Below are 26,480 nucleotides of genomic sequence, written 5' to 3' on the forward strand. Positions count from 1 at the left end.
TTTCATATTTTAATCCTGTTCTGGCAGCTCTTGGGGAATCCTCTAGGGACAGCTACCTGCTAACCCTATTTTCAGTAGGCAACCCTGCCTGATATGCTGTGGTTGCCTTTTCCTGGCCATTCTGGTTGCTCTTCCTGATGCTCTCTAGGCTGAGGTCCTTTAAAATGCTTCTGTAATCACAACTTGGTGCCAGCTAAGAGTTTCCTTTCGGCTGTTTACTCCAGTATGTTTGTGTATCACTTCATTTTCCTGTTTGTTTCTTTTTTCCTGATTATTTTTTTTAACTAATTTTGTTATTTTTAAAAGCTGGCAATTATAGTGTTCTGTATTTGGATAAATTTGTGTGAAACTCACCTCTGCTATAAGCAGTTGTTTAAAAATAAGTCCCACTGTAGTAGCTGATATATTTGTTATAGCTCAAGATTGATTTTTATTTAGTAGGATATTGAGTCTTATTCCATATAGCTAATGAAAACCATGGGACAAATCACAGACTGTCTCAAAACAATATGAAACTCTCCTTAGCATTAAAAAAAAAAAAAAAAAAAAAAAAAGGAGGGGGGGAACCCCCTAGGGGCTGGCATAGCTCTACAACAAAAGATGTGAATGTTTGTGCAATGAATGTGAAAATGGGTAGAACAGATTTGATAGAAGCCTCCAACTGTTGGCTATAAATATTGAAAAGGCACAAAAAGGCAATTATATATACTTTTAATGGTGAATAGCTTAAGTGCCTTTCATGATTATGGACTGTGCCTTCAGTAAGAGAGATCTTTTTTAGTGAAACCTTTTTGTTTGCATTTGGACTTGTGACCAGCGTTTGGATTTTTGACTACAGAAGTTAGGCTTTTGTGTAAAGCATTTAATTGTCTGACTTCTGAGAGTCTGGAAAGCAGAAAAGAAATGCGTGGTGCTACCCCATAATTTCCTATGCTCATTAGTTTGTTCACTGACTTCTATGAGATGGCAGGCTTTAATTTCCCATCTATCCTTTCCACGTTTATCCCCATTTTATAGGATGATTATAATCACGAATGTCTTAATTTCTTTACCTTATTCTACTAAAAGCTTTCTGACCAGCAGGATATGTTGAATCAATTGTACTAATCTTGAGCTGGTGCTAGAAGTCTGTTAGTGTGGGTGGGTTATGGAACCTTCCAACTCATTTTTGTACATTTGAGCAGGTTCTGCTGGCAAGATTGAAAACAAAACCTGTTTATCTTATTATATGTAAATCTGTGAGGCATTACATGCAAGTAGAGGTTTTTAATCCACTTCCCATTAGAAAAAAAATCTAAAATGCAAAAATAAACATGTAATGAAATTGTCTTTTGAGGGAAGCTAATTTGAAAAGAAAATAATTCACAAAACAAACAGAATATATTTGTAAGAGAGGAAGGTTGTTTTAAGTATCCCATTGAAACATCTTGTTTCTCCACAACTATTTTACTGTAATCCTGCGGTGTTTCTCCAGCCTCTGACTTCAAGGCAGTAAATGCAATTGAAGTCTTTGGAGAAGCATAGTTTCGTTTTGTACTGGGACAACTCCCAGTTAAGACAAACCAGGAAAATGGGATTTCTCTTTTTTCTTTACAAGGTTTTGGAGTTGTTTCTGATTAGCTTCATTTGTGGGTTCTTCAGTTCTGGATTAAAATTGCCTGTTCCTCCTGTTTCTAATCCAATTTAAAAATTCAACCCGTAACCCAGAACAAATGTCCCCACCCTCCCCACAGTGGAGCTAAAAATACCAAATTTTGTGTGTCAACAAGTCTTAACAAGATCAATAAAATTTCCATATTCCTTTCCCGCTGCCCGGCTGGGGCCAGGGAAGTGAAGGATTGGGTTGGCTTGGTGGCCTGTAAGTGCCCTTCTGGTGAGGGCTGGCTCCCAGGCTCTGTCATTCCCGATTGCTGTGGAGTGGTTTTGTCATGAATTTCCTGAAACGTAACGCATGCTAGTCGAGACAAATTCATACAGGTTTAATTAGGATGGTAAAGTTTTTCAGGACTGTGGTAGCCACTAACACGTTTGGCTGAAGTTCAGGTAACTAATTTGACATTTGATGGCTCTAACAATCCTTCACTTTCAAAGGTCCCCTTCAAATCCCAGTCACCTGTTTGGAGTGTAAGAAGGTATTTGTTTTGAGAAACTCCTCAGTTTCAGATTCTCATCATTGTCCTGGAAAGCTGTGGGTTTAAGGCAAGCCGAGCTATCGTCTGGAACAGCCAGTTTGTGGAAAGGTGGACTAGTCTGGTGGGTGGCAAACTGGGGACAGCAAAGCTGCTCTACTACAATTAGTTGTCTTCCTACCCATGTACCCAGCTTTGGTCCCCACCTGCCTGCACTACTACCCATTCTTGCTTCCCACCCCTCCCCTTTTAACATTTTTTCCTGTGCCAAGCAAAAGAAAAGGAAGAAATTCTAATGGCAGTGCGGTGTGATGGGTCATGCTTATCAGAGCAACTCTGCTGAGCCGAGTGCCCTCAAATCTGTGTCACGAATTCGGAGTTTCCAGGTTTGCAGCTTCCCTGGGAGCTGATGGTGCTGCCCCTTGGGAAGGGGAGCGCTGTGTTGCGTTGGGTGGTGAACTGGGTAGGTCTGGTTGGCTCTTGGTAGGAAAACAGCAGTCCCACAGGAGGAGAGAAGGGCAAAATGGGATCTGAAACCCTGCTAAATGTGGTTGATGAACAGGAAGCCTTCAACCCTGCTGTGAGATCATTGAAAGGGGTAGTGTCACCTGATTCCGTAGGTTTTCTGTTTGAAGAATCAGACTTCAGTATTAAAAATGTCAAGTTTGGCTAAAGGAAATGTAATTTGATCATTATGCAAAACCAATAGACCAAGCTTTGCACCTTAGGCTGTGCTTAGAATAAAGAATGTATTAAGAATTAGCAGTCTTATTCTATATTTGGGAATGAACTTTTATTAGTCTTTGATAGGTTACAGTTTTTTATATGCTTCAAAATAGGCTGATATAAAGGAAACAGTTGTTCCAGGTAAGTTTACAAAAGTGAGTTACATGAATATATATTCATCTTTAAAATATGGCTCATGGGATTTCATTCACAGAAGTACCAATTCAGGCCATTTGACATGTGTAATTTCACTTACAGAGATGTAAATGAAATATTTAGGTATTTGCCAATTCAACATCCTGTCAATAAATTGTTTCCTATAACTTTGGCTTTAGGTGTTTTTAAGCCACAGATCTCTAGGTACACTAGTAAAAATGGCTTGCGGAAAAATGCTGTGATAGCTTACAGTGAAGTTAAAAAGAATGTCTTAAATTGTAGTGTAATAGGTTGGATTCTGGCAGTCTTCCCATGCGGCAACCTGCCCCCCCGACCCCACCCCAAGTATGAAGGTCCTGATGCAAGAAAAAATGTCAAAAATTTGTAGTACATGACAAATACTTCATTTTAATCTCTTCAACAAATTAGTTTTGGTATGGCTCACTGATAAGTGCGTACATACCTGGGCATGCTCCTGCATAGCAGCTGTGATTGCGTTTAGGTTTTTTCCACTGTGGGAAGCTGGAGGTGCACGTGAATGCTTCATCTTCACGGGTGCGTGGCAAGGGGGGTGGTATCAGCAGTACTGGATTTTTTGTTTTGTCACTGTGTAAGTCAGTTTTTGTGGTTTTGCTCTTGTTTTGTGGCAGCTCGATATTTGCAAGATGTGAGCTCACCCTTAGGGTGAGGTCTTGCCTTTGGAGATAGGTTTGGCTGGGATGGCTGACACAGCTTCCCCCCTCCCCGCTGGCCCTGCCTTTCCTTCAGACATTGCTGTCTCTGAAGGCGGTAACAGCCACAGTCTCCTCAGCTGCTGCTGGCGAGAGCCTGGCATGTTCCTGTGAACCAGCTGTGATCCTACTCGGGAGCAGACAGTGGACATGGAAATTTCTGTTTGAGCCAGGTGGGGTTGATGTTGCTATAGTCCAGTCTGTCTCTTCTGGTGCTGCTTTGGCCTCGGTGAGCCAGTACAGGCAGCCCGACAGGCAAGTGCTAAATCAGTGCTAGAGGGAAGAAAAGAAAATATAAATGCTTGGTATAGCTGCCCGAGTGTCAGAGAGTCAAGTGACTTCAGGTGCTGGATGTGAGAAGGAAAGGGAAAAATACAGGGTCCTGCAGCTACAAGGAAAGAGAGACAGGACTTCAGCAACCCGGATTTGGATCATGGCTTCATTCCGTACTAGGAAGAAAAACCTGGCATTGTTGCTTTTGTTAGTATATCACAATTTTGGGGAAAAAGCATTGAAATACTTGAAAAGAAAAGGGAGGTTCTACTTCGAGCTAAAATAACTGCTTAGTCAACCGTCTAGAAATGACAAACACCTCCCTTCCTGCTGGCAGTTTCATGGTACATTTAAAGCCATGGAAGACTCTGAGGTCCTACCTTCTCCCCACCACGTGGGCTGTTGCCTCCGTGGCCCTTACGTTGGACCTCGTGGGTCTCATGCTGCCAACAGAGAGGCTTGAAGCTGGGTCCCCATGTGTGGGTGTTTGTCCTGGGGCCAGGGAGGTGGCAGGAGCGTGGTGGGGAGGGACAGGGTGGGACCTCCCATTTTCACAACAGCGAAACCTGGCTTGGGATGGGGTCTGGAGCTGCCAGGTGTGATGGGGAGTGGGTGCACACCCCCCACCCCCCCACCCCCCGAGCCTGGTGCTACTGCCGGTTGACTGAATGTGAGATAAAGATGGTTATTTGAACAAAGATCAGCCTTTCAAAACCTGTTCTACACTCAGCAGCAGACCTTTTTGAGCCTAAGGTGAATATTAGGTGTCCTTTTCCTTGTTTTCATCCTCCAAGACAGTGAATTAAAGAATTAGCTTGTACTTTATTTTTACCCTTTGATTTAAAATAAGCCAAACTATTATAAGATGAAAGCTGCTCTCCACTTATTTGCAACTTTGCAGAAATTAGTGAATATCTCGCTGAGAACAGTGAATTTCTCAGCTCTGCATTTTCCTTTTTAACTGTGTCAAGGACGAATAGTTGAATTAGGCCTGCAGTTTCATACCTTAATGCAAACCAGGGACAAAACCAATGTAAGTCTGTGCTTTTTTGAGAGATTTAACATTTTCAGTCCAAAGTAGCACATTTCCATGTTTCTATCACTTTAGTAAAGTACAGATTTCTTCATTAAGCTAGTATGAATTTGGGACCAACATTCTAGTTTGGGTTTGTCTGGTTTGTGTAACTGGCATTACTAAATAAGTCTGAAGCACAAATGAAATGGATAGAAATGTTTGGGCATAAATGTATGCAGAATTTTATTAGCACGGAGACCAGAGGTAAGGTTGCAGACTGACAGGTTTTTACAGATCTAATTGACGTTGAGCTGTGCTAAAGCTCGAGTCTCTCTGTTTTGTTTCATAGTACAGTCAGAACTTTAAACGAAGCTGGCTGACACTGTGGAAACAAATTAAGAAATAACACTGAATTAAACAAATTTTGGGCTGCTCCGCACACAGCGACCCAAGCATACAACTTTGCCTGCAGTACAAATTTAAGCACAGATTAGATTTCAGTCTTTTAGCCTTCATTTAAATGAAAACATGCTTTAAAAACTGCACTAATTTGTGCTTTGCGTTTAATTTTTGGGTTTGGAGCTTCCATTGAGATGTTTCCTTAAGCTGTTGCCACAATCTTTGAGTAGAACTTGGCTCTTATAGCAAGATCAGCTAAGCCTTTGCATTGCTTTTGCTATTATTTTTTTTTTTTTCTCAATTCTGTTGGTTGGATAAAACTACAAAGCAGAAAGTTCTTCCGTGCTTTTATCTAAATAGTCCTTCCTATAGCAGGTAATTTAACCAGTTGTAGCGGTGATGATGAGCTTTGTTCCTCTTGACTTTTATAAACTGTTACAAAGTTATTTAAAAAAAAAATAAAGGGAGAAGCTGTGTCAGGGCGGCCTTTTCCTGCGGTTTGGCTGGCTCAGCCTGCCACCTTGTGGAGTACGAGCGGTGTAAAACCCACCACCAAAAAATCGGCAGCAGCCTGCTACTGTCACCTGCACGCTGCTCCGCCTTCGGTGGCTTCCTTAGGGGCAGCTTTCTGGCCATGGGAGCCAGCAGAAACGTTTGTGTCAGTCACGGGGGGGCTTCAATTTAGCTGCCGCGTTAAGGTTTTGCTAGCCAGCTGGCATCAATCCCACGCGCAGGCTATGTCCTCAAAGGACAAAGTTCTTTTCCTGAGAATTGTAAAATTCTAGCTTTTTGGCAAGCGTCTAGAATATCAAAATGAAAAACTTTCATCGCTTACATGCCTAAGTTTATGTGGATGCATTGTGTGAAATGGCTTTTATTAAACCATCGTTTTGAGCATTTGGAATCTGTTCAGGATTTTACAATACTTGGGACAAATATTTCTGAGAGACTCTTGCATTCCATTAATCCACTTTTAATTAAGAAGTTGAAGCAGCTATTTATGTTTGATAATGAGTATGTTTGCTAAGCAAGCAAAACATAGTTTTTCCTGAAATGGAAAACTGAGATGACTTAATGACAATAACTTGGTGTTCTGATCCCCAAATAGCTTTCCTACTTGTTAATGCTGCAGACTGACTGGAACTGTGCAGTGCCTACTGACAATATAGGAAAATAAATTCATCTCTTTTGACTCTATGTAGTTTTCTGTACCTTGCACTATTCTGGAGGGTTTAATTGAAAGGCTTATGGTGGTGGTTACGTTTCCATGCCAAGCTTTTGGTGCTAGAGGGAGCTGTTTGCTGCTCGACACTTTCTAGAAAGGTGCAGCTTAAAGAACAGGCTGCAGCACGTGTTCTGGCCGGTGCATATGGGCTTCAGGGTTACAGTGACTGTGCTTTGATAGGACCCTGCCGCCTGGAGCACTGCTCTGTTTTCTTGCTGCTTTTTTTTTTTTGCAAATAAAAACCCAAACCCACCTTATTTCTCTCTGTAATGAGATGTCTTTAGCTTTTCTTTTCCCTGTGTTGCTGCAGCCAGCAACCATGATGAAAGCACAAGCAAATATTTATTTAGGTTTTGTTTTTTTTCTTACCCCTTCTCTTTTTTAGATCTCTTTTTTTTTCAGATCTTTTTAGATCTCATTTTTTGTCTCTTTTAGGAAGGACCTCTACCATCTGCTGTTCCTGGTATGGGGACCTATGGGATGTTGTCTTTGCAAATATTAGACACATATGCTTATGTTTTGAAGAGGAGCTATTTTTTTTTTTAAAGTGTTCAGTAAACATACCCTGTCTTGTTTGTGAAACTGGTTACAATGACTCCTGTCAGTGATTTAATGCATTCCTCTTGCTTTGAGTCACTTCAGGTGCACTTCTCTGGGAACATAACCTGTGTTCTTTACTACTTCGTATACTTGTAGGGTTGGGCATTAGTTTGTGTCACCCAGCAGTTTTGGAAACCAAATGCCCATGGTTCCCTTTTACCACACAGTTTTAGATCTGTGGATCCCTGTAAGCCAGCATGCTTAATGATTCTTTATTACTGTGAATCCTTTACTGCAGATAAAATCTGTGTCACTTGAGAGAGATCTCAGTGCGAGCTGGTGGCGGAAGGTTACTCTGCTGTTTTGCCTCTGCTTGCTGCTGGCCAGGCTTGCTGGCAATGAATTACAGTAGCACCTTCTGGTCAGGCTCATTTCTGTGTAATCCACCGCTATGAGCATCTGATTCTCAGTGGTCCACTCCCAGCTTCCCACGGCAGCCGCTGGCTTGTGCTGCGGAGTCTGGCAGGCCAGGATGAGTGGCAGCAGTGCCACGGGACTGTCAGGCTTGTGTCGTACCCTGCCACCAGCACAGAGCTCCTGGGGGCCTTGGCTCACCCCCTGCCTGTTTGGCAAGTGAGCAGGCCACTGACTGCAGCAGACATGCCCTTTCATATGCTTTTGTTAGTATTAGAAAAAAAAAAAAAGGCAATCTAGTATTGTACTCTCTCTTCAAAGCCTTCTATGTGCAAGGTCCCTCCATCCCAAACCACGCATAATTACCTCTCTTCTTCATGTGTCCTCCCCTCCCCACAGGAGGGCCAGAGCCTCTGGAGGGCAAGGGAACAGAAGGACCGGAATAGAAGTGACGTTGCAGCATTTTGGCTTTGTGCATTTCTTCTACTTTTTCAAACTGAATATTTACTTTTTTCAGTGTGAGAAAAAGAGATTTGTTTTGGTGCTGAATGAAAGACATCTATTTTGTCTTAAACATTGAGTGTAAATCCTGGTATCTTTTCTGATCTATGCCATGGTTTAAACAAGTACAGTAACACTTCTATACAATGTCTTTAACTATATTTTATTTTTCTTACTTGAATTCAAGTGCAGCTTCAGTCCTAATGTCTTTGCCCAAATACCACATCTAGTATTCCTTCATTGTGTCTGAACACTGAAGTATTTCTGTACTCCATGGTCAATTTTAAATACACAGATTTTTCTCAGTGACCAAATCTTTCATAAATTCATAGCTTTGATATGTTCCGTTACTTGAAAACATCTTCTTAAGTTATGAGACTGGTAATTTATGCTCAACTTTGTCAGCCTCAGCTAGTGGTTGCAAGGCAATGCTCTGATTTTTTTTGTCTCTTAACTAGCATGTTTGAAAAAATGGATGATGAAACAGAATCAAATCAGTGAATCAAAGTTAAATCACCCTAGAAGTTGTGGACTGCACTGAATTTTTTTTCTTAAGTGCTGTAGTGATTTTTAAGTATAACATTAGCAAAGCCTCTAGACTGACATTAGTGTTTCCATAGTTGCATGTTAGGAAGTTTTAGTCTTGAATGTTGTTTTCATATCTTTATTAATGTTGTTTTGTGACCTGGATATTGGAGGTCCACGTGGTTGAATGTAACACTTCACCATGTAACTAGGATTATATTTATGACTTTTTTTCTGATTTAGGCTTGTGTTTTACCTTCCATTTGAAGATAGAATTTCATAAATATTTATGCACAATGGGGTATTTTGTTAGACTGTTTTGTACCTTTTCCTTTCCCCTGAACATGAAAAGACCAGTGTCCATGAGCTTGCTTTATGAAATAAATGAAGAGTTTTGGATACGTTGGCATTGGGAAGCGGGACAGTGGTAGTTGCAAGTTATCTCACTGGAGTTCTGAAGCAGGCTTGTTTCCTGGAAATGAGTAATGACAGCAAAAGCAGAAAGGTTTCTGTGTCTGTGTTTTTTTTTTGATGTGGACATACCATCATTCTTCCCTATGTCAGGTTCCAACATATAATCGAAGGTATTCCTGCAACTTGCCTTTAACCTCTTGTAAATGTGTTATTTCAAATGTTCCTGCCTTCCCTATTAGCAAAGCTCTGGATGTTTTGCAAAACCACGATTTTAACAGCTTTGTCCAAATCGAGAATCCTAATAACATTTTCCTTTGTTTGTAGGATTTGGAGATTGTGTATTCCTATTTACATGGAATGGAAGCTTTGTCTAATCTCAGAGAGCATCAGCTAAGGTATGATTCTTATCATTAAAACTACATATTTGTTAATGCACTAACAAAGCAAAGAAACAGTAGGTTTGGTAACTGTGCACTACTCTTAAGTACAATACCTCAAACCGAAAAGCTGGCTGTCACTGCAGCCATTTCTTCCCTTTGTTACTGTCCTGACACTTACCCCTTGTGTATGTATCCCTATTTGTTCCTTCTAATTTCTGTTGTGGATGTGTGTGTTTTCTTTTCAAACTTTCAGGCTAGTAGTAAATGCTTTGCATGCAGAGTACATGTTCCAGTCCTGAATTAAAGTCTAAATCACTTATGTAATACGATAATCATGAGAGCATAGTCTGTTATTTAGCTTCTGTTTCAGTTTGTGCTTGCTTTTGTGTGGAAGTTTTAGACAAATTATTAACTACACATGCAAATGATACTTCGTAAAAAATTACTAGTAAATGTCAGCCACGTATTTTTTTAATTAAAATGCTTCATGAAGTGAATAAATTCAAATAAAAACTTCCAGATGAACTTCCTATTTTTTGTAAAGACTTGTGTGTGTTTGATTTTTAGGTAGTTGTTTCAGTTGTCCTCGCATAAACATCTTACAGCGGAGGATTCTAAGGGTGTTCGGACATCGGTGTGGGGCTGGCAGGTGCAGGGGGTGGCCAGCACTTCTGTACACTCTGTGGCGAGGGAGGGTGAATTACTGTTCTGTTGCATCCTGGGGTTTGCCAACATTTGCCACATCTGAAAATGCTGAATTAACTTTGACTTGGTTGATGCTGGCTTAGGTTCTAATTTCTGGCCTCTTGCTTCATCCTTCTCTCAGAGTCTGCATTCCCAAGCCAATATTCTGTAATTTGGAGAAAATAAAAGGCGGGGTTTTGTTTCTCCCAAAGTGCTCAAGACACTTTTTGCAATGTTGAATGTGGACTTCAAAGGAGTCTCTGTAATTACTTTTGCTTTGGAAGGAGGCCACGATCACATTCAGTTAAAGTATTTTGTGTTATGTGATTATGTGCAAGACTTTTAGCACATCAAGTTTTGCATAGCTGGGGCTGAACTGGTGTTAACTTATTTACAAAGATCAAAGTGTGCACACATGGTGCTGTGGTATGTTGATGTGTGCTTCTTGGCTTCCTGTGCAGAATGAGGTTCTTGCTGAGGAATGTGTGGAACTTGCTCTCCCAGCGCATGAATTCCTAGAAGAGAGCTTCTGTTTACAGAACCATACATGGGAAAGGCTGGGCGCTTGGCAGATGTGGGACAGAAGGCTTTTATAGTATCCTTTAGGATACAACATTTCTTGTGGCCCTGGGATGCCACAGAAACCTCCGAGATGCGTTATAAAACTAGCTTATTAAATATAGCATTTAGTAGTGAATAACTTACCTTGTGGCTTGCTGATGATCTCATCTTGAATTTATTACGTTTCTTTAGGAAGCAGACTAAGGTCATTGTTTGAGCAAAAACTAGACACCAGTATTGACCAGACCTAATTCAATTTTTCAAATAGTTGAGGAAGTAATCTAGTTTATACTACTTGGTCACTGTAATTTCTAACTGTTCCAGTTTAACACAAGAATTGGAACACTTGGCTACCTTCTGTAAGAGGTATTTTCTCCCCTGTTACTGTCCTAATAATGGGACCAAATTGCTTTAAAACTCAGATGGTGCCAGTAGTGAACTTGCGTGACTTTATCAAGAATGTACTTCCTTCGCTCCCAGTTCAGAGGGAAACAAAACTTGCTTGTTAAAGTGATTCTGTTTCTTATAACTCCTACTCTTAGATGGCCTGTTGCCCAGCATCATTTCAGGCCAGTAAGTCGCAGACTATCCTTGGGCAGTATCTTAATTTTTAAATCTGACTGCTAGCAATGACTTTTCTTCTGGTAGCTTCTTACTAGTAACCTCATGTCCACTCTCCCCCTCCCTCTCAAAACAGGATCAGAAAGAGAAGATAAGGACCCAGGAGGTAGAAGCTGACAGTAGGTTTTTGATGTCTGTAAAAGATTTTGGCAAGACCCCATTTTATGGCGGGGAGCAGTATCTGAAAAAGAGAAGCTTCTGTGGTTCTAAACGTTTTTTGCTGTGCCAGGAAGCAAGAAGGTTTTTCATTATATGAAGTTGATATACAATCCATAATACTTAATTATAAACAATACAGATATTGCCTATAATAATAGTTCTCAAAGATGGTCCAAAGAGTAGATCTAAACCACTAGACTGGGGGAAGGGCTGTGGTAGTAAAACTTAATCACCTCCCCCCGCCCCCCCCCCCCCCCCCCCCCCCGCATTAAAATCTGATTTTCTAACAATTTATGAATAATCAGGGTACCACTATAAGCCTTCTGCTTTTGGGGAGTAAAAGCATTATTTCTTAGTGTGCTGAATTAAGAAGTAAATCCTGAGAGAGATAAGTGCTAAGGTAACTTTTGTAGCAGTCTGTTGGCTATTGAAAAGCATGATCTAGGAAATCATGGGAAATGGCAATAAGAAGCCTTTTCGATGTCACATCAAACCCAGACCAGCTCTTCTAGGCCTCAGATCAACTTTTCTGAGACTTTTCTTGAGCAGCAATTCTTGAGAGCTTTTGTCCGCTTAGGATATCATTGCAGGCAGCCAGTCGTTGGTGCACTGCGGTTCTGGTGATTGATCCTGCGAGGAATGAAAACTTCTTTCCCAAATTTAAATATAGCTCCTTATTTGAATGTTCACATGAGCCTCTTAGGCAAATATCTGTCTGACTGTCTGTCAAATAGCCTTGGTGTTTGCAATCTTTTTTACAGCCATAGAAAGGCCAAGGGAGGCATTGGAGTTTGTGTCCTTCCCACCCCCCCAGTAATTTACAGGGTCCATTTCCTTAAAACAATAAACAGAAATGGCATGTTGATTTTTTTTAATCAAGTTGACGTTGCATTTCCTAATATGTTGTAAATTCTGTTACAGTTACTCTCCGTTATGCCACATTTGTCAGGCAGACAGTGAATGTGAAAGTACTTTAATCCTCCCCTTTAGACAGAGGACTTTCCTGCAGGAAATTCTCTCCACTTTGAGCCCTCTTGAGATTTCAGCATTAAAATCTTATGGTGATTTTTAAGTTGCTGAATTTTAGCAAAATGAGGAGCATCGATTTACCATGCAACATAATTTCTTGTTTTGTCTGTTTGGCCTGACTTGAAAATGGGAGCAGTTTGTACATCATAGTATCTCTGATTAGTATTACATATCATAAATTTCCATCATTCTAAAATTCTGAATTGTTTCCTTACAAAGCAACTTACTTTTATCAGATCACTCAATAAAATGAGATAAGTATCATTTTACCCATTTTATAGAACTTTTTTTTTTTATTTATGGGAGCAATTACATCTAGTGTTCTAAATCAAATCTGATCTTGGATGAACTAAGAACTTTAACGCTTAGATTTATCAATTTGTTCTCTTAAATTAAAAACCAACTTAGCTTTAAATTGATGGTTGGTTTCTGCAAGTGCTGGAGGCAAGTGTGAAAATGCTGCCTAACTTTAGAATGTGAAGTCTTTGTGCAACGGATAGGAATCATAATTAAAAATTACTTCTTTCCTTCTCTTTCAGACTGATGTGTGAAACTGTTAGATATGAAAGGCATGAAGCAAATGAAGTTCTGTACTAGTAAGTATCTCTGCTTCCTTTTGTATGATGTTCAAAGAATTAATTCATTTTAAAGTGTGTTAAGGACAGGTGTTTAATGCCAACTCCCTTGCACAGCGCACAGTCTGTAAACATAAATGAGCTACATCATTTTCGGCTTCAAACGGAGAAACTTGCTGGTGCCAGGGAGGGAGCTAACAGTGATACTTGCTTGGTGATGTGTGTTGCATTAATTCTTGTAACCAATGAGATTATATAGAATTAGGAGATGTGCGATGTATCCTTATTAGAGTAAATTGTCATTTAGTCTCCCCCAATTTTTTCAAAGTAGTAGCAACTAGGTTTTCATGTCAGAGGTGCCAAATTGACATATCTAACACGGCTTATAATTAGCAGGGATGTGATCTAATGTCAGCTCAGATTTACAGTAGAGATCTGAGGACTGCAATTGCTGTATTTATGCAAGAAACTTGTCGAAACAAAAAGTTGATCAGATTTTCACTTAATGCCCATAAACCAGACTCTGAATGCATATTTTTCTGGGTTGTCTGGTATTATTTTAACATTTAAGCACTCAAAGAATTCACTTGTATGCCTTCTTTTATACATGTGCAATTTTTCCTGTATTGACCACCAGGAGGAATATATGATTAAAAACTGTAATGCTAAGCCTTGACCATTCAGCAAAATTAATGTCTAATGAAACCCAGTAATCAGTTATGTATGGGAAATGCACAAGGACACACTGTATAGGTGCATAGATAATTTTAATTATGCCAACATAATATTTATTAATTTTACAGACTGATTTGCTAGTGACCGTTGTGCTGGTGATTTGTTCTTTTCTAGGCAGTTGGTTTGTGTCCATTATTTGTACTAGAGTTTTTGTTTAGACCCAGTATCTTGGCTCATTCTAACTGTTGGTTTAAATTTGAATTATATGCTGAATGAATCAAGGCTGCTAGTTATATGTGTACGCAAGGCAGGCAAAAGTTACTAGGAAATATGTGCCTGAGAAAATAAAGCGCGCAAAGAGAACACTGTGAAATCTGGGTTAACTAGAAATGCTTTTTGCAATTCTTTTGCACTGATTTCCTTTGTCACTCCTTTCATGTGACTTCATCTTCCCTTTAGTTGTTTGCCTGTCATTCCTATTTACTCGCTTCTTGACATTTTCCCCCCGCCCCATGATTTATTCAGTAGATTTAATGGGCAGTTTGGCACTTTCTGGGTATAGATAAAGCAAAATGTGCTTGCTTTAGAATTTCACATCTCTGGTTTAATGCTTAATGGGCTAAACCTGAAAGTTAACATTGAATGTTTTTTTATTTAAAACATAATAGTTAAAATTCAGTATTTGGAAGCCAGGAATGTATGTCCTCTTACTCAGAGTTGTAGATTTACGTTTTATTTTACTGAACAATTTGAGAGCTACTTGGTAGGAAAAGCCCATGAAACCTGCAGTCTAACTTCAGTGTTCTATTTTTGGGATAATGAACTTGAAGTAATCCTTTTTTTTGTTTCACAAATTCAGCATATCTACCTAAGACATATCCTTCTAAAAAACAGGATTCCAATTACACAATGTACATGTGTGGAAATATTCTTTGAGTACTACAGGTGATAAGCAATATGATAGCCAGGTTAGAATCAATCCACACAGTTATAAGCTATAGGAAATGAGCCTGGAGCATAAAACCTGGTCACTTTTTATTGAATATGGCAGAATTTATCACTTGAAGCTCTTATTTTGGTTATGAAGGTGGATGTTTAAAAAAGCATTAAATTTGAACGCTTAAGTTACAGTTCTTATTATTTCCCCCCCCCACACACTCCCGCAATTGTGTGACTTGCATTGAAATCTTAAATTGGGTGCTAAGCTTTTGTGTTCGTTAGAAAAATCTATTAAAATAGCTGCAACTGTTGGAGCTGTTAATTGACCTGTGTGTGTGAGCTCCCTGAGGCAGAACTTAATGTCTCAGTGTGGATAAGCTAAATCTTTATTCCTAAATGCCAACGTGAAAGCTAATACAGTTGCTATATTTATCAAAACTTCTTCATTGTGAAAATTTTGTTTTATGTATGTGTTGCCAGCTGTACTTGTAAAAAGGTGAATCTGGATTGCATGTTTGTAATGCTGAAAATAACTATCCGTATTCTGCAGAAACACAGGAACTATTTTTTATCCACTTTTTAAAAAAAAGTTGTTAACTTTTGTAGTATCTCTATAGATACTTTTATGACTACAGGGATAAAATGGAGCACGTTATTTAAAATTAGCTCATCTCATCTGCATTTACTTTACTATCAGCGGGTGTACATGGTAGTGACAAATTCTCAAACCCTACGGCCATTTTGCTGTTTAAATGGAAACTGGGTTATTAAAACTGGCAGTTCAGCTTGAGTTATTCTTCATTTGCCAGTCATCCTATTACTTTCATTTGATGGGAAGTTAATGATACAGGGGCTTAAAACCTGCAAGGCAAAATTTCTGAACTGAGGTTTACTTGACACGTGTATCTGTGGGGTTTTTTAGCTTGTTCTTTTTTTCTTCTTCTTTTCTACCTGCTACCTTTATTCAAATCTATTTAAAGATCCCATAAAATTTTTTTTTAAAAAAATTTAGTTTGATCACTTGATATATATTTTATCTGTAGGTCAAAGAAAAATAGTTCTTTTTTCATATCTGCATAATAGTAATTCTGGCAGTTTCCAACAGTAAGTTAACATTTTCTTTGTAAACCAGAGTTCTAGCAGATTTGTAGAGGGTGTGTATACCTCTTGACAAAGTTGAACAGCATTTTTCAAATCAAAATGTAAATGTTTGCTGTGATGACAGAGAGGAATCCTTGGCAATGAATATTTTGCATATAAGCAGATGAATATATCCCTAATAAAAGAAGCACCCCTTTTTTCCCTCATCAGTTATACAGGGGTTGTATGTGGCTTTAAGCCGTGCTGTTTGATATTTCTGGCTGTATGCGTCAGTGGTGTTTGGCTTACTCTTTCTCTAAGGAAGTCTTATTTTCTTCTGTAAAGATAGTGGATTGGCAGAAAATATTTTAAGTTTTGATGACCTGCTGTCCAAAGTTATTTGATAATAAAATCTCATGCGTTTCTGAATTGCCGTGCACAATAGGTTTTTGTGACCATATTCACTTTGGTTTCTGAATAATAGAACCTGGAACTAACTTAGCTGCTGCTTGTAATTTAAAAAAAAAACAACCAACCAACCAACCAAAAAAAAACAACAAAGGAAGCCCCAACCCATGTTATTGTAAAGTGTGTTGGAGAACTTTGCATGAAAGCCTGATAGGATATATGCTCGTACCACCTGCATGTCCCTACTAGAGAAGACTGCAAAACATGTATTTTGAGCTTAAGCTTTTGTCAGTAACAGATTTCTTAGTCTGTAGCACTTCAGTAGTATGCTGCTGGGTTTGATAGTGTTGATTCTTAAAAAAGGACAAGTGTTTAAAGAATAGTAGTTATCTCTTGGACATCTTGAACTGAATTGTAGTGTTAATGTCTATGTCTGGAAAAAGCTCTTGTCTAATGTCAACATGTTTGTGTGCTTTTACGTCATTCAGTTTTACAGCCTTCTGGGCTTTAATGAAACTCAGTGCTTTTAGAGGACTGTATTGTGGGAAAAAAAAAAGTGGGTCTACATATAAACTGGAGATTGGAGAGAAAAAATGTTATGTGGAAAACTGAGTTATTACTGCAGAGAATGTCCACAGCTGAAATGAGAATTAGTAATTTTTTTAGTTTCTAAATTACTGGCTATGGTAGGCAGGTTGTGTAACAAATAGTCGTATTTGTAAAATTACATTTTTCTTGATTTTTTTTCCTCATTCCCTGCTTGTCATACAATGTGGGATGAAAAACATCCACTTGTGTTAAGACTGTAGTGCTTACGTGGGGGAGTGGGGTGGATGAAAGAGAGTAAGGCATGAGAAGTGGAGAAGACTGAAAAAAGGGTAAAGATGCATAATTTCAACTGGTCTTTTTGGATATTTCCATGTTCAGAACTAAATTCTCAGGTCAGGTAGGTGTAATATCATCGTCCAGTTACAGCACCATGGCAAATCCCAAGACCCTGACCCACTTGTTTTGGGCTGGCATGCAGCCTTCCCCGGAGCCTGCCTTGGCTTAGCCGTCAGGGCCTGAAACGAATGAAATCTGGAAAAGAAATAAAGGAGCGCCATTTGTTGGTTGCAACTCAAATGCTTATGGTTTTACTAGATGAAAATGTTAGTGCCTTTCATAAGGTAGAGCAGAATGTCTGAAAAATGCTGGAAGCCGTTGGTTTTCCGTAGCTTTGGTTCAGGTTACGTTAGGAGTTTTGCACAAAGGCCCTGGGGTTATGGGCTTGGGGCGGCAGCTGGCAGGGAACTTGCAGAGCCTCCTCAGGAGGATGCTTTTCTCAGGGAGCAGTGCTGTCATCGGTCCAGCTACCATGCATTACACGAAAAGTCAAGTAGGGATTTGGGAGGTAGCTGTAAAGCCTCTGAGTGTGTCTTAGCTAAATGGCTAAGTGGTCGTTTTATTTGCAGCTGTAGGTCCATGTAATTAACGCACAGTATTTCTGCACAAGGACAGGTGAGAAATAAATCTATGAGTAGTCTTTAACTCTGGGAATCTGAGAGTCAAACTTTAAGTCCTACGTTAAAAGTGACATTTAACGAATTCATGGTTCTTTCACAGTAGCATATTGCCCTGAAGACCCTGAGGAGGACAGAAGCAGTGCATTCAAAACAACAAAAAGTGATGCCAAAGTTGCTGTACATTTCTGCATAGCCTGACTTAATTGTGCAATGATGTGTGACAAAAATGAGTTAAAAGCTGCTCCTTTTAGCTATGGGCGCATGATTTTTAAACAGAACAGCTCTGCTGAGACCACCTCGCTGAAGTTTGTCTTGTGATGCATACATTTGTGTTGTGGAGTGCTTTTAAGTTCTGTACGTGTTCAAGAGGTTTTGTGTTGGTGGTATCATAAAAACAGGTTTTACAATATAGATATGATATATGCAATCTATAGCTATATATGTTTATATCTTATAGATATAAAACTTAAACCCTAAAACACTACAGAAAGTAGTGTTTTCTAGAGAATTGTATGAGGGTGAAGCTGATGTTTCCACTAGTCATATTCCAAGCTATCAGTAAAATTATTATTTTGTAGTCTTTAATACTTTTAACCAGAATTTCTAGGTTTTGCACCTGTTTGTGGAGGCTTGGGCCACATTTTTGCATTTACTGTCCTTGTTTACTGAATGTTCTTCCTGACTTCAGAGAGGCCCTATAAAACATTTCTTCCTCTGTCATAAAATGAGACACTTTGAAAATTATTTTAAATGCTTTGAATACACAGTCAACCCAGAATATGTCTGTTTGAAGCATCTGGAAATACAACACAGCAGAGAGGAAAGGGTCTAGGAGGTTCCTGGAGTACGTGGAAGATAATTTCCTGACACAGCTGGTGGGTGAGCCAACTAGGGACGGTGCCCCACTGGACCTGCTGTTTGTGAACAGAGGATGTGATGGTTGGAGGCTGTCTTGGGCACAGCAACCATGAAATGATCAGAGATTTCAGTTCTCAGAGAAGTAATGAGGGCGATCAGCAGAACTGCTACCTTGGACTTCTGGAGGACTTTGGCCTGTTTAAGAGCCTGTTTGATGCAATCCCTTGGGAGGCAGTCCTGAAGGCCAGGGGATCCAGGGAAGCTGCGTATTCTTCAAAAAGGAAATTGTAAAGGCACAGGACCAGGCCATCCCTGTGTGCCGAAAGATGAGCCAGTGGGGCAAAAGAATGGCCTGGATGAGCAGAGAGCTTTGTCTGGAACTCAGGAAAAAAAGGAGCGTTTACCACCTTTGGAAGAAGGGGCAGGCAACTCAGGAGGACTACAAGGATGTCGGGAGGTTATGCGGGGAGAAAATTAGAATGGACAAAGCCCACCTACAACTTAATCCAATTACTGCCATAAAAGACAATAAAAAACATTTCTATAAATGCATTAGCAATAAAAGGAGAGCTAAGGAGAATCCGCATCCCTGCTTGGATGCGAGGGGGAACAGTGACAAAGGATGAGGAGAAGGCTGAGGTACTCAATGCTTTCTTTGCCTCAGTTCTCAATAGTAAGACCAGTTGTTCTCTGGATACCCAGCCCCCTGAGCTGGACAACAGGGACAGGGAGCAGCATGAAGCCTCCATAATCCAAGGGGGGCATGGGCAGCAACCTACTACACCACTTACACACACAAGTCCACGCGGCCAGATGGGATCCATGGAAGGGTACTGAGGGAGCTGGCAGAAGTGCTGACCGGCCACTTCCCATCATTTATCAGTCCTGGCTAATTGGGGAGGTCCCAGAAGACTGAGGGTTAGCAAATGTGATGCCCATCTGCAAGAAGGGTGGAAGGAGGATCTGGGGAACGGGCCTGTCAGCCTGACCTCGGTGCCGGGGAAGGTTATGGAGCAGGTTATGAGTGCCTTCATGCAGCATGTGCAGGACAGCCAGGGGATCAGGCCCAGCCAGTCTGGGTTTATGAAAGGCAGGTCCTGCTTGATGAACCTTGTCTGCTTTTAAAACAAGGTGACCTGCTCAGTGGATGAGGGGAAGGCTGTGGATGTAGCCTTTAGTAAAGCCTTTGACACAGTTTCCCACAGCGTTCTCCTGGAGAAACTGGCTGCTCATGGCTTGGGTGGGTGTACTGTTAAATCCAGTCAGCAGCCGGTCACACGTGGTGTCCCCAGGGCTCCGTGCTGGGGCCCGTTCAGTGTCTTTATGGAGGGCCTGGCTGAGGGGATGGAGCGCAGCCTCAGCCAGTTTGCAGATGGCCCCCAGCTGGGCGGGAGTGTTGGTCGGCCTGAGGGCAGGAGGCTCTGCAGAGGGTCTGGGCAGGCTGCACCGATGGGCCGAGGCCACTGTACGAGGTTCCAGCAGGCTCAGTGCCGGGCCCTGCCCTTGGGTCACAGCACCCCCCCGCAGCGCTACAGGCTGGGGGAGAGCGGCTGGGCAGGGCCTGGGGGGAAAGGGCCTGGGGGTGCTGGCTGGCAGCCGGCTGGGCAGGAGCCAGCAGGGTGCCCAGGTGGCCAGGAAGGCCGGCAGCGTCCTGGCTGGTGTCTGAAACGGTGTGGCCAGCGGGGCAAGGGCAGTGACCGTCCCCCTGCGCTCGGCACTGGTGAGGCCGCACCTCAGGTACCGAGTTCAGGTTTGGGCCCCTCGCTGCAAGAGGGACAGGGAGGTGCTGGAGCGTGTCCAGGGACGGGCAGCGAGGCTGGTGGGGGGTCTGGAGCACAAGTCTGATGAGAAATGGCTGAGGGAACTGGGGTTCGTGAGCCTGAAGGAAAGGAGGCTGGAGGGGAGACCTTATTTTACTCTTACAGCTCCCTGAAATAAGGTTGTAGCAAGGTGGGTGTCAGTCTCTTCTTCCAGGTAACAAGTGATAGATAGGACAAGAGGAAACAGCCTCAGGTTGTGCCAGAGGAGATGTAGATTGTATATTAGGAAGATTTTCTTCACTGAAAGGGTGGTGAAGCATTGGAAGAGGCTGCCCAGGGAGGCTGTTGAGTCACCATCCTTGGAGGTATTTAAAAGATGTGTAGGTGTGACACTTAGGGATGTGGTTTAGTGGTGGACTTGGGAGTGTTAGGTTAATGGTTGAACTTGAATTTAAAGTTTTTTTTCTGACCTAAATGATTCTATGATCTGTCTGGATTGGTATCCAAATTTTCAGGCAGACCTCTGCAGGCAATATATATTCATTCTGCTGAAGCATCCATAGGTTTCTGTACAGCAGTATATTTAATAATGTAAAGAACTGCTGCAGCAGGGCTGGTCTGTGTGTTGGTGTGTTGGTGTTGTGTTTTTGTTTCTGTTTTTTTTTTTTTTTCTTCTTTTTCTCCTTAAAGTGTTCCTAAAGGTGTCTTGTAATTTCTGGTAGTTGGGCAGTTGCTAAAGTAGTGTTGAGGTACTGCCAGTTCTGCACTGCAGTAAATCAGGAACCTGAATTCGTGTGGTGGATACAATTTCTGTGGGGAGTTTCTTAGGCAATGTGTATCATTAAAACAAAAACATTCAAGGACTTGGCAGTTGGCTCTGTATGAGCAGACACTGAATCAAGATTTCTTAATAGTGTCAATGATCAATGTTACAGTCTGTTGGCCAGCAGCCAGTTCCAAATTTCTGTGTTATTGTTCGACCTGATTTTGAGACTTCTTTGAATTAAGTTTTTTAAACCTTTGAAGTAAAGTTTTTTTGAGAGGTTTTAAACTTGCACCTTCTTGACTGTAATGTTTCACTAAAACAATACTATTGTGTTTGTTTTTGTAATTTTGAGAATAAAAGCTTTGGTTTGGGAGAAATATTAGAAAGGTGTAAGACTTAACAGCAGAATTGTCTGTGTTGATTGACCTCAGAGCTTTTTGGATGCAAGAGCATTTTATTTTACTAGTCCTGTCATTGTTTTCCTGATGATTTAGGAGACTACAATTTTTTCATTCTGAATTTCTCTTCTGATATCAAGGGCTAACTCACTCTACAAATTTAATCCCAAGACTTCAATGAGAATAGGTCTATTAGCTTGCATGTGTATATTTGCATAATGTATTTATTGGTTGCCTGTTTAATCAGCTGTTTTACTTGTACACATTACTGACACTCTGCAATAATCTCTGCTTTGATTTTTCTGGTTTATTTTACTGACTTTCAGAAGTGGAAAAGGATACAAGTTAATACTTTAAAAAATACTTCTGATTATTTGTTTTCATAAATACTGACAAATTGTTTCTTGTGGTTCATTCTTCTTTATTTCCCACTCTTACCACCAGGAAGCAAGACACCATTAAAAAAAGATAATAATGGATATCAGTTGAAATATGCACTTTAAGATGCCTGTTTAATAAAAATTATAAGCTCTAAATTCTGAGTTATCAGTTTTATTACTGGATATATTTTAACTTTTTCTTACATTTAGAGTGAAGGTTAGAAGTAAGAATAAATGTAACTTTAATGTGTTCATTTTTTAAAAAAACAAACGTCTGAAAATTGTGTGTGGGTGATACATTAAGTACCCAATCTGTTTTACTTCTGTGTTTGGGATATACCTCTTAAAGTCATCAAAGGCATCTAAAAACGCTCTGGCAGATGTCAGGTAATTGCTTATCTAGCCTGTTGAGGATGATTATGGATAGTGCTGACAGTGTGAGTAAACAGTTTTCTGATTGTTCTGAGTGTTATAACAATACAGTGCTAGTGGACAGGATCTTCAGGCAATGAGATGTCTACCCGAGAGAATCGTTAAATTTAGAAATATTTGACATCCCAAGGCACTTCAGGGCTGATGTCTATTTGTGGCAGTGGTTACTCAATTAAAACAATAAACTACCTGTAACTTTCAGCATACAAAGGATAAACAAAAAGAGCAAAAAGAAACAAACAGTTTAATCTGCTTGGAACACCTATGGAGCACAAGCTTGCAGAGCAGTGTTTTGGTTTCCTCTTGTGTAGTGCTTAAATGCCTGAAAGAGGTCCCAGTTCTGAGATGTCAAGTTTTCATTGGTTTTGTTCCTCTCCAGGGGAGATCTGGGAGTATAAGCAGTGTATGTTCTGAACTACTTCATTCACTTTCTGAAAATTTATTCAACTTTCAACAACGCTGAGTATGATTTCAGGAAAATGTAATCTGCTAGGTACATCTTAGTTTGTAACATAAGTTCTTTTATGAAAACAGTTACAAATCTCATCGCTTGTAGGAAAGGTACTATGTCCCGTTTAAATATGAGTCATGGATGAATACTTTAGTGGTTGAGATTTTAATGATTTATGGAGAGAGTAATTCTAACTAGCTCTTTCACAACGAAGATATTGTTCTTACTGAATTAATTACCTTTTTATGAAGTAGTTTTGAAAATACCTCTGAACTGGAAAGTAATTCTAGATGTTTGACTGATGTTAGGGGTCCTTCCAGCACCTGGTGCTGCTGGACCATTCAGTCCAATGTTGGAGAGAGAATTATACCTCTGTTTAGGTCTCGGGATAGACGTGTCCTGTCAAAGGAATATTAAGCAGTAATTACATGGAAGCCATTCCCATGCTTTGTTTCCATTGAGACCTACATACTGCTTAGGTTTTTCTCAAGTGCTGTCTTAAAGGAATTGGCTGAAGAAACCAGTGATCAGAAGGTGGTCAGAGCAGCAGTGTCTTCTGTTTAGCATGTGTTTTCAAGTCCAGGTGCTGAATTTTGCACTGAAATGATGTCTTATGTGACAGAATTAAAGTGTGTTTGACATCATTCATCCTGAAGACCTGCAAATCCTTGCCACTGTACATACTTATGGTGTTCATTATCTTCGTTGCACCAAATGCACACAAGTAAGCATGCACTGAATATGATTAATTATTCCAGGGTTTTTAGTAGTGCTACATGTCATTTTGATGGAGAATGAGAATGAAATGGATTGCTTTATTTAAATGTAGCTTGTTTAGGATAGAAGAAGACACTCGAGGTGGTGTAGATATTTAAGATTTCTTGGATCTTTCAGCAGATTAACTTAAATCTTTATTGTAGGTGAATATTTTTTTAAATTTTTTTTAGCATCTTATATGCTCAGAAAATCTGAAAGCCAAAATTATAACAGTTATGCTACTGTAGATAAATGCCTTAGAGTCAGTACATGTGGGGGTTGTGTATTGAAACAAGTTATTTGTGCATAATTTCTTTGATATGCTGTTAACATTGATTTAGTTACAAATGTGGTATGCAAGTGCTGCAGATTGCTTAAATAAAACCAACTATAATTAGAAAATAAAACTTCAGTTTTAAGTAGTTTATGTAGCTAGTTGGGCATCTGGGAGTAAGAAGGTGTCTGTTCTAGTGGAATAAATAGCTCACAGCATGAAGTTTGATACAAGTGCTGAAGACTTTGAGGAAGCCTGCAAACGTTTTGGATCTTGGCAGATTTATAAACATTTCCTGATATTTTTTTTTTTTCTTTTTTAACTTTGAGCACCTCTAAGGTCTCAAAGAACAGTTATATCCTAGAAAATGTGAAGACTTAAGTCTGAAAATACTGTACAACCTTATCAGCAGTGAGAGCCTAGTGATGCTGTGATAGGGTATTGCATAATTATGTAACTGAGGTTTCCAAACAGAACAGTTGGAATGACAGCTAATTTGCAAAGTTAAGTTTCCATTTTTTGTGTCGTTTTCAAAATGGAGAAGTGTGCTGTCTGGCTGCAGGTTGTAGTTGCCTAAAAGGCCTACGTCAAGGAAGCTGGAGAAGGAAATGTGATGGGAAGGCATTGGAATCCAGTCTCTGGATTTCCGTTTCTAGCTCCCAAATTCCCATAAGTCAAGCTTGCTTGTATTCCGGGAAATTAAATATAGATTTTCCAGGAAATCCTCTGCTCTCAGAAGTGCTACAATACAAGAGTCAAGATTTAAAGTAGCTTTATTTAAATTTTGTGCAAGTAACTCGAGTGCAGTATTTCATATATTTCATCTGCATATTGATGACTGTTTTGGCATTGGATTTCAGCTCTGGACCACTTCAATGTTGCTGCTAGAACCTGAGTATTCTGAGAACTTCATCAGTAGGGAGCTCTATCATAGCAGTTAAAGAATGTTAAATCTTGGTATCTGAGTCTTTTTGTTGTCTTCACAGAATACAAATCCTATCTTCTGCTAAGGATCTCTTGCTCTTCTTACTCTTAAGATTTAGGCTCTTTCCTCTGCACTGTAGTCAAATGCTTTGAGTGCGTGTCTACACGCACAAGTTACACAAGTTAGTTGTAGTGCAGCTGGTGTCTTGAATCTGGCCATAGTCCTGTTGGTTCTGAAAGGATAGATGGAAGTTTGTGTGACCGAGGTTTCACTGGGGCTTGTGCTGGCTTTAATATACCTAGAACAGAAGGACTACAGGTATTGATTTTGTTCTTCTGACTGCCCCTTAATGTGTGACTTCTGGGTTGACTTATTTCTAATCCTCTGCAGGATAAATTGCCTGTGTCATCTTACTTCCTTGGTAATAAATCTTGTTTCCTGTAACTTGGGAAGGTGGATAGCTGTGCCGAATTCAGTAGGCAGTATAACTTGTAGTAGTCCTGACTTTCCTCCAGATGAATAACCAGAACACTAGATAAAAACAAACAAAACCCAAAGAAAGTCCCACCAGTCTTCCATATTTGAAGCAACATACTCCATCACTTCGGTTCAACAGGTGATCTCTTGCCTGCAAAGGCCATCTGTGAATGCCTGCTTGCAAATGGACATGTGCCAATAACTCTTGATTTCAAGTATTTCGACTCCTGCTGTGCATGCAGCTTTGTGAGGCTGGGTGGAGGTTGGGGGCAGGAGCTCAGACATGGGTAGAAGCGCTGTGTGCCTGGGCTGGCCAGGCTCTGCTTTCAGCCTGATCGGGATCATCGGCTGCACTTCAGTCTCGTGTTGGCTGGCAGCTGCTGCTTCAGTGGTGGGTGGTGATGACGGAAATCAGCGGCACCCTTACAAACTAGTTGTTGGAAAGATCTTACCTAATCAAATACCTTTCCTTTCTATATTGGCTTGACTGATAGGTGCTACTGGATCCTCCCCTCAACTGTCCCTAGGCCAAAAAAACCCTCAGTCTCCTTCTCAAGATCCTCTGTGGGGAAGTCATCAGCATCTATTTTGCTTCAGCTAATTCTGGATGAAATGCTTACATGGAGTTAATACCCTCCTGCAAACCCAGTCAGGGATGTGTCCTATTCACAGAGCAACCCTTCCAAGCACAACTTGCTGTCATCTCTTTGACAGAATAAATGTCAAATACAGTTTCTCGATAACTCTGTGGGCTGCCAGTGGTAGGCAATATTCTAGCAGTGAAAGAAAATGTCATAATTAGGTTTAGGTATACTCTCTAGACTTTGTTTTTAAACATCACATTCTAAAATGTGATTGCAAAGAAAAACTTTCAGATGTGAGTGTTCTGCATTGGCTAAAATCGTATTTGCATGAGTCCTCATGTGGCTTGAAGAAGTGCTTTTGTAGTTCAGTATAGGTTTCTTTTATAGTTCCTTCTGTCATTCCTTTGTTACAGGCATGAAAGTCCTAAAGAATACAAATGCATTGTTGATGAACGGATGTCAAGCATAGTACAGAAAACATGTAAACTTGATTGAAAGCCACCTGATGTTTGAATGGGATTGTGGAAAGCACAGGATCCTTAAAATGGAAGAGCTGTATGTGTTTTAACAGCACACTGTCTAGTAAAAGCTGGCTGCCAAATGGCTTTGAGGCTTAATTCTAAACAACTGGAAGTGTAGCAAGTGTTGAGAAGTACAGGAGTTAAATATATTTTCATATGAAAAGAATAGATCAGTCTTTCATTTGTCTGCGGGTGTTTGTTGTTTGTGGTGGTTTTTTTTTTTTTTTTTGGAGG

The 26,480-nt window shown here is 40.3% G+C and overlaps 1 protein-coding gene across 7 annotated transcripts in view; it reads left to right on the forward strand.

The window, feature by feature from the left end:
• The window catches only part of RAPGEF2 (Rap guanine nucleotide exchange factor 2), a 194,891-nt gene that overhangs the window by 51,447 nt on the left and 116,964 nt on the right, over nucleotides 1-26,480 (forward strand). For all 7 annotated transcript variants that reach the window (XM_040601264.1, XM_040601236.1, XM_040601215.1 and 4 more), the window contains exons 2-3: nucleotides 9,373-9,443; nucleotides 13,022-13,078. In XM_040601264.1, the coding sequence (XP_040457198.1) occupies nucleotides 9,373-9,443; nucleotides 13,022-13,078 (128 nt within the window). The remainder of the gene's footprint in view (nucleotides 1-9,372; nucleotides 9,444-13,021; nucleotides 13,079-26,480) is intronic.

The sequence above is a fragment of the Falco naumanni genome, chromosome 1, assembly GCF_017639655.2.
Source record: "Falco naumanni isolate bFalNau1 chromosome 1, bFalNau1.pat, whole genome shotgun sequence".
Taxonomy (NCBI): Eukaryota; Metazoa; Chordata; class Aves; order Falconiformes; family Falconidae; genus Falco; species Falco naumanni.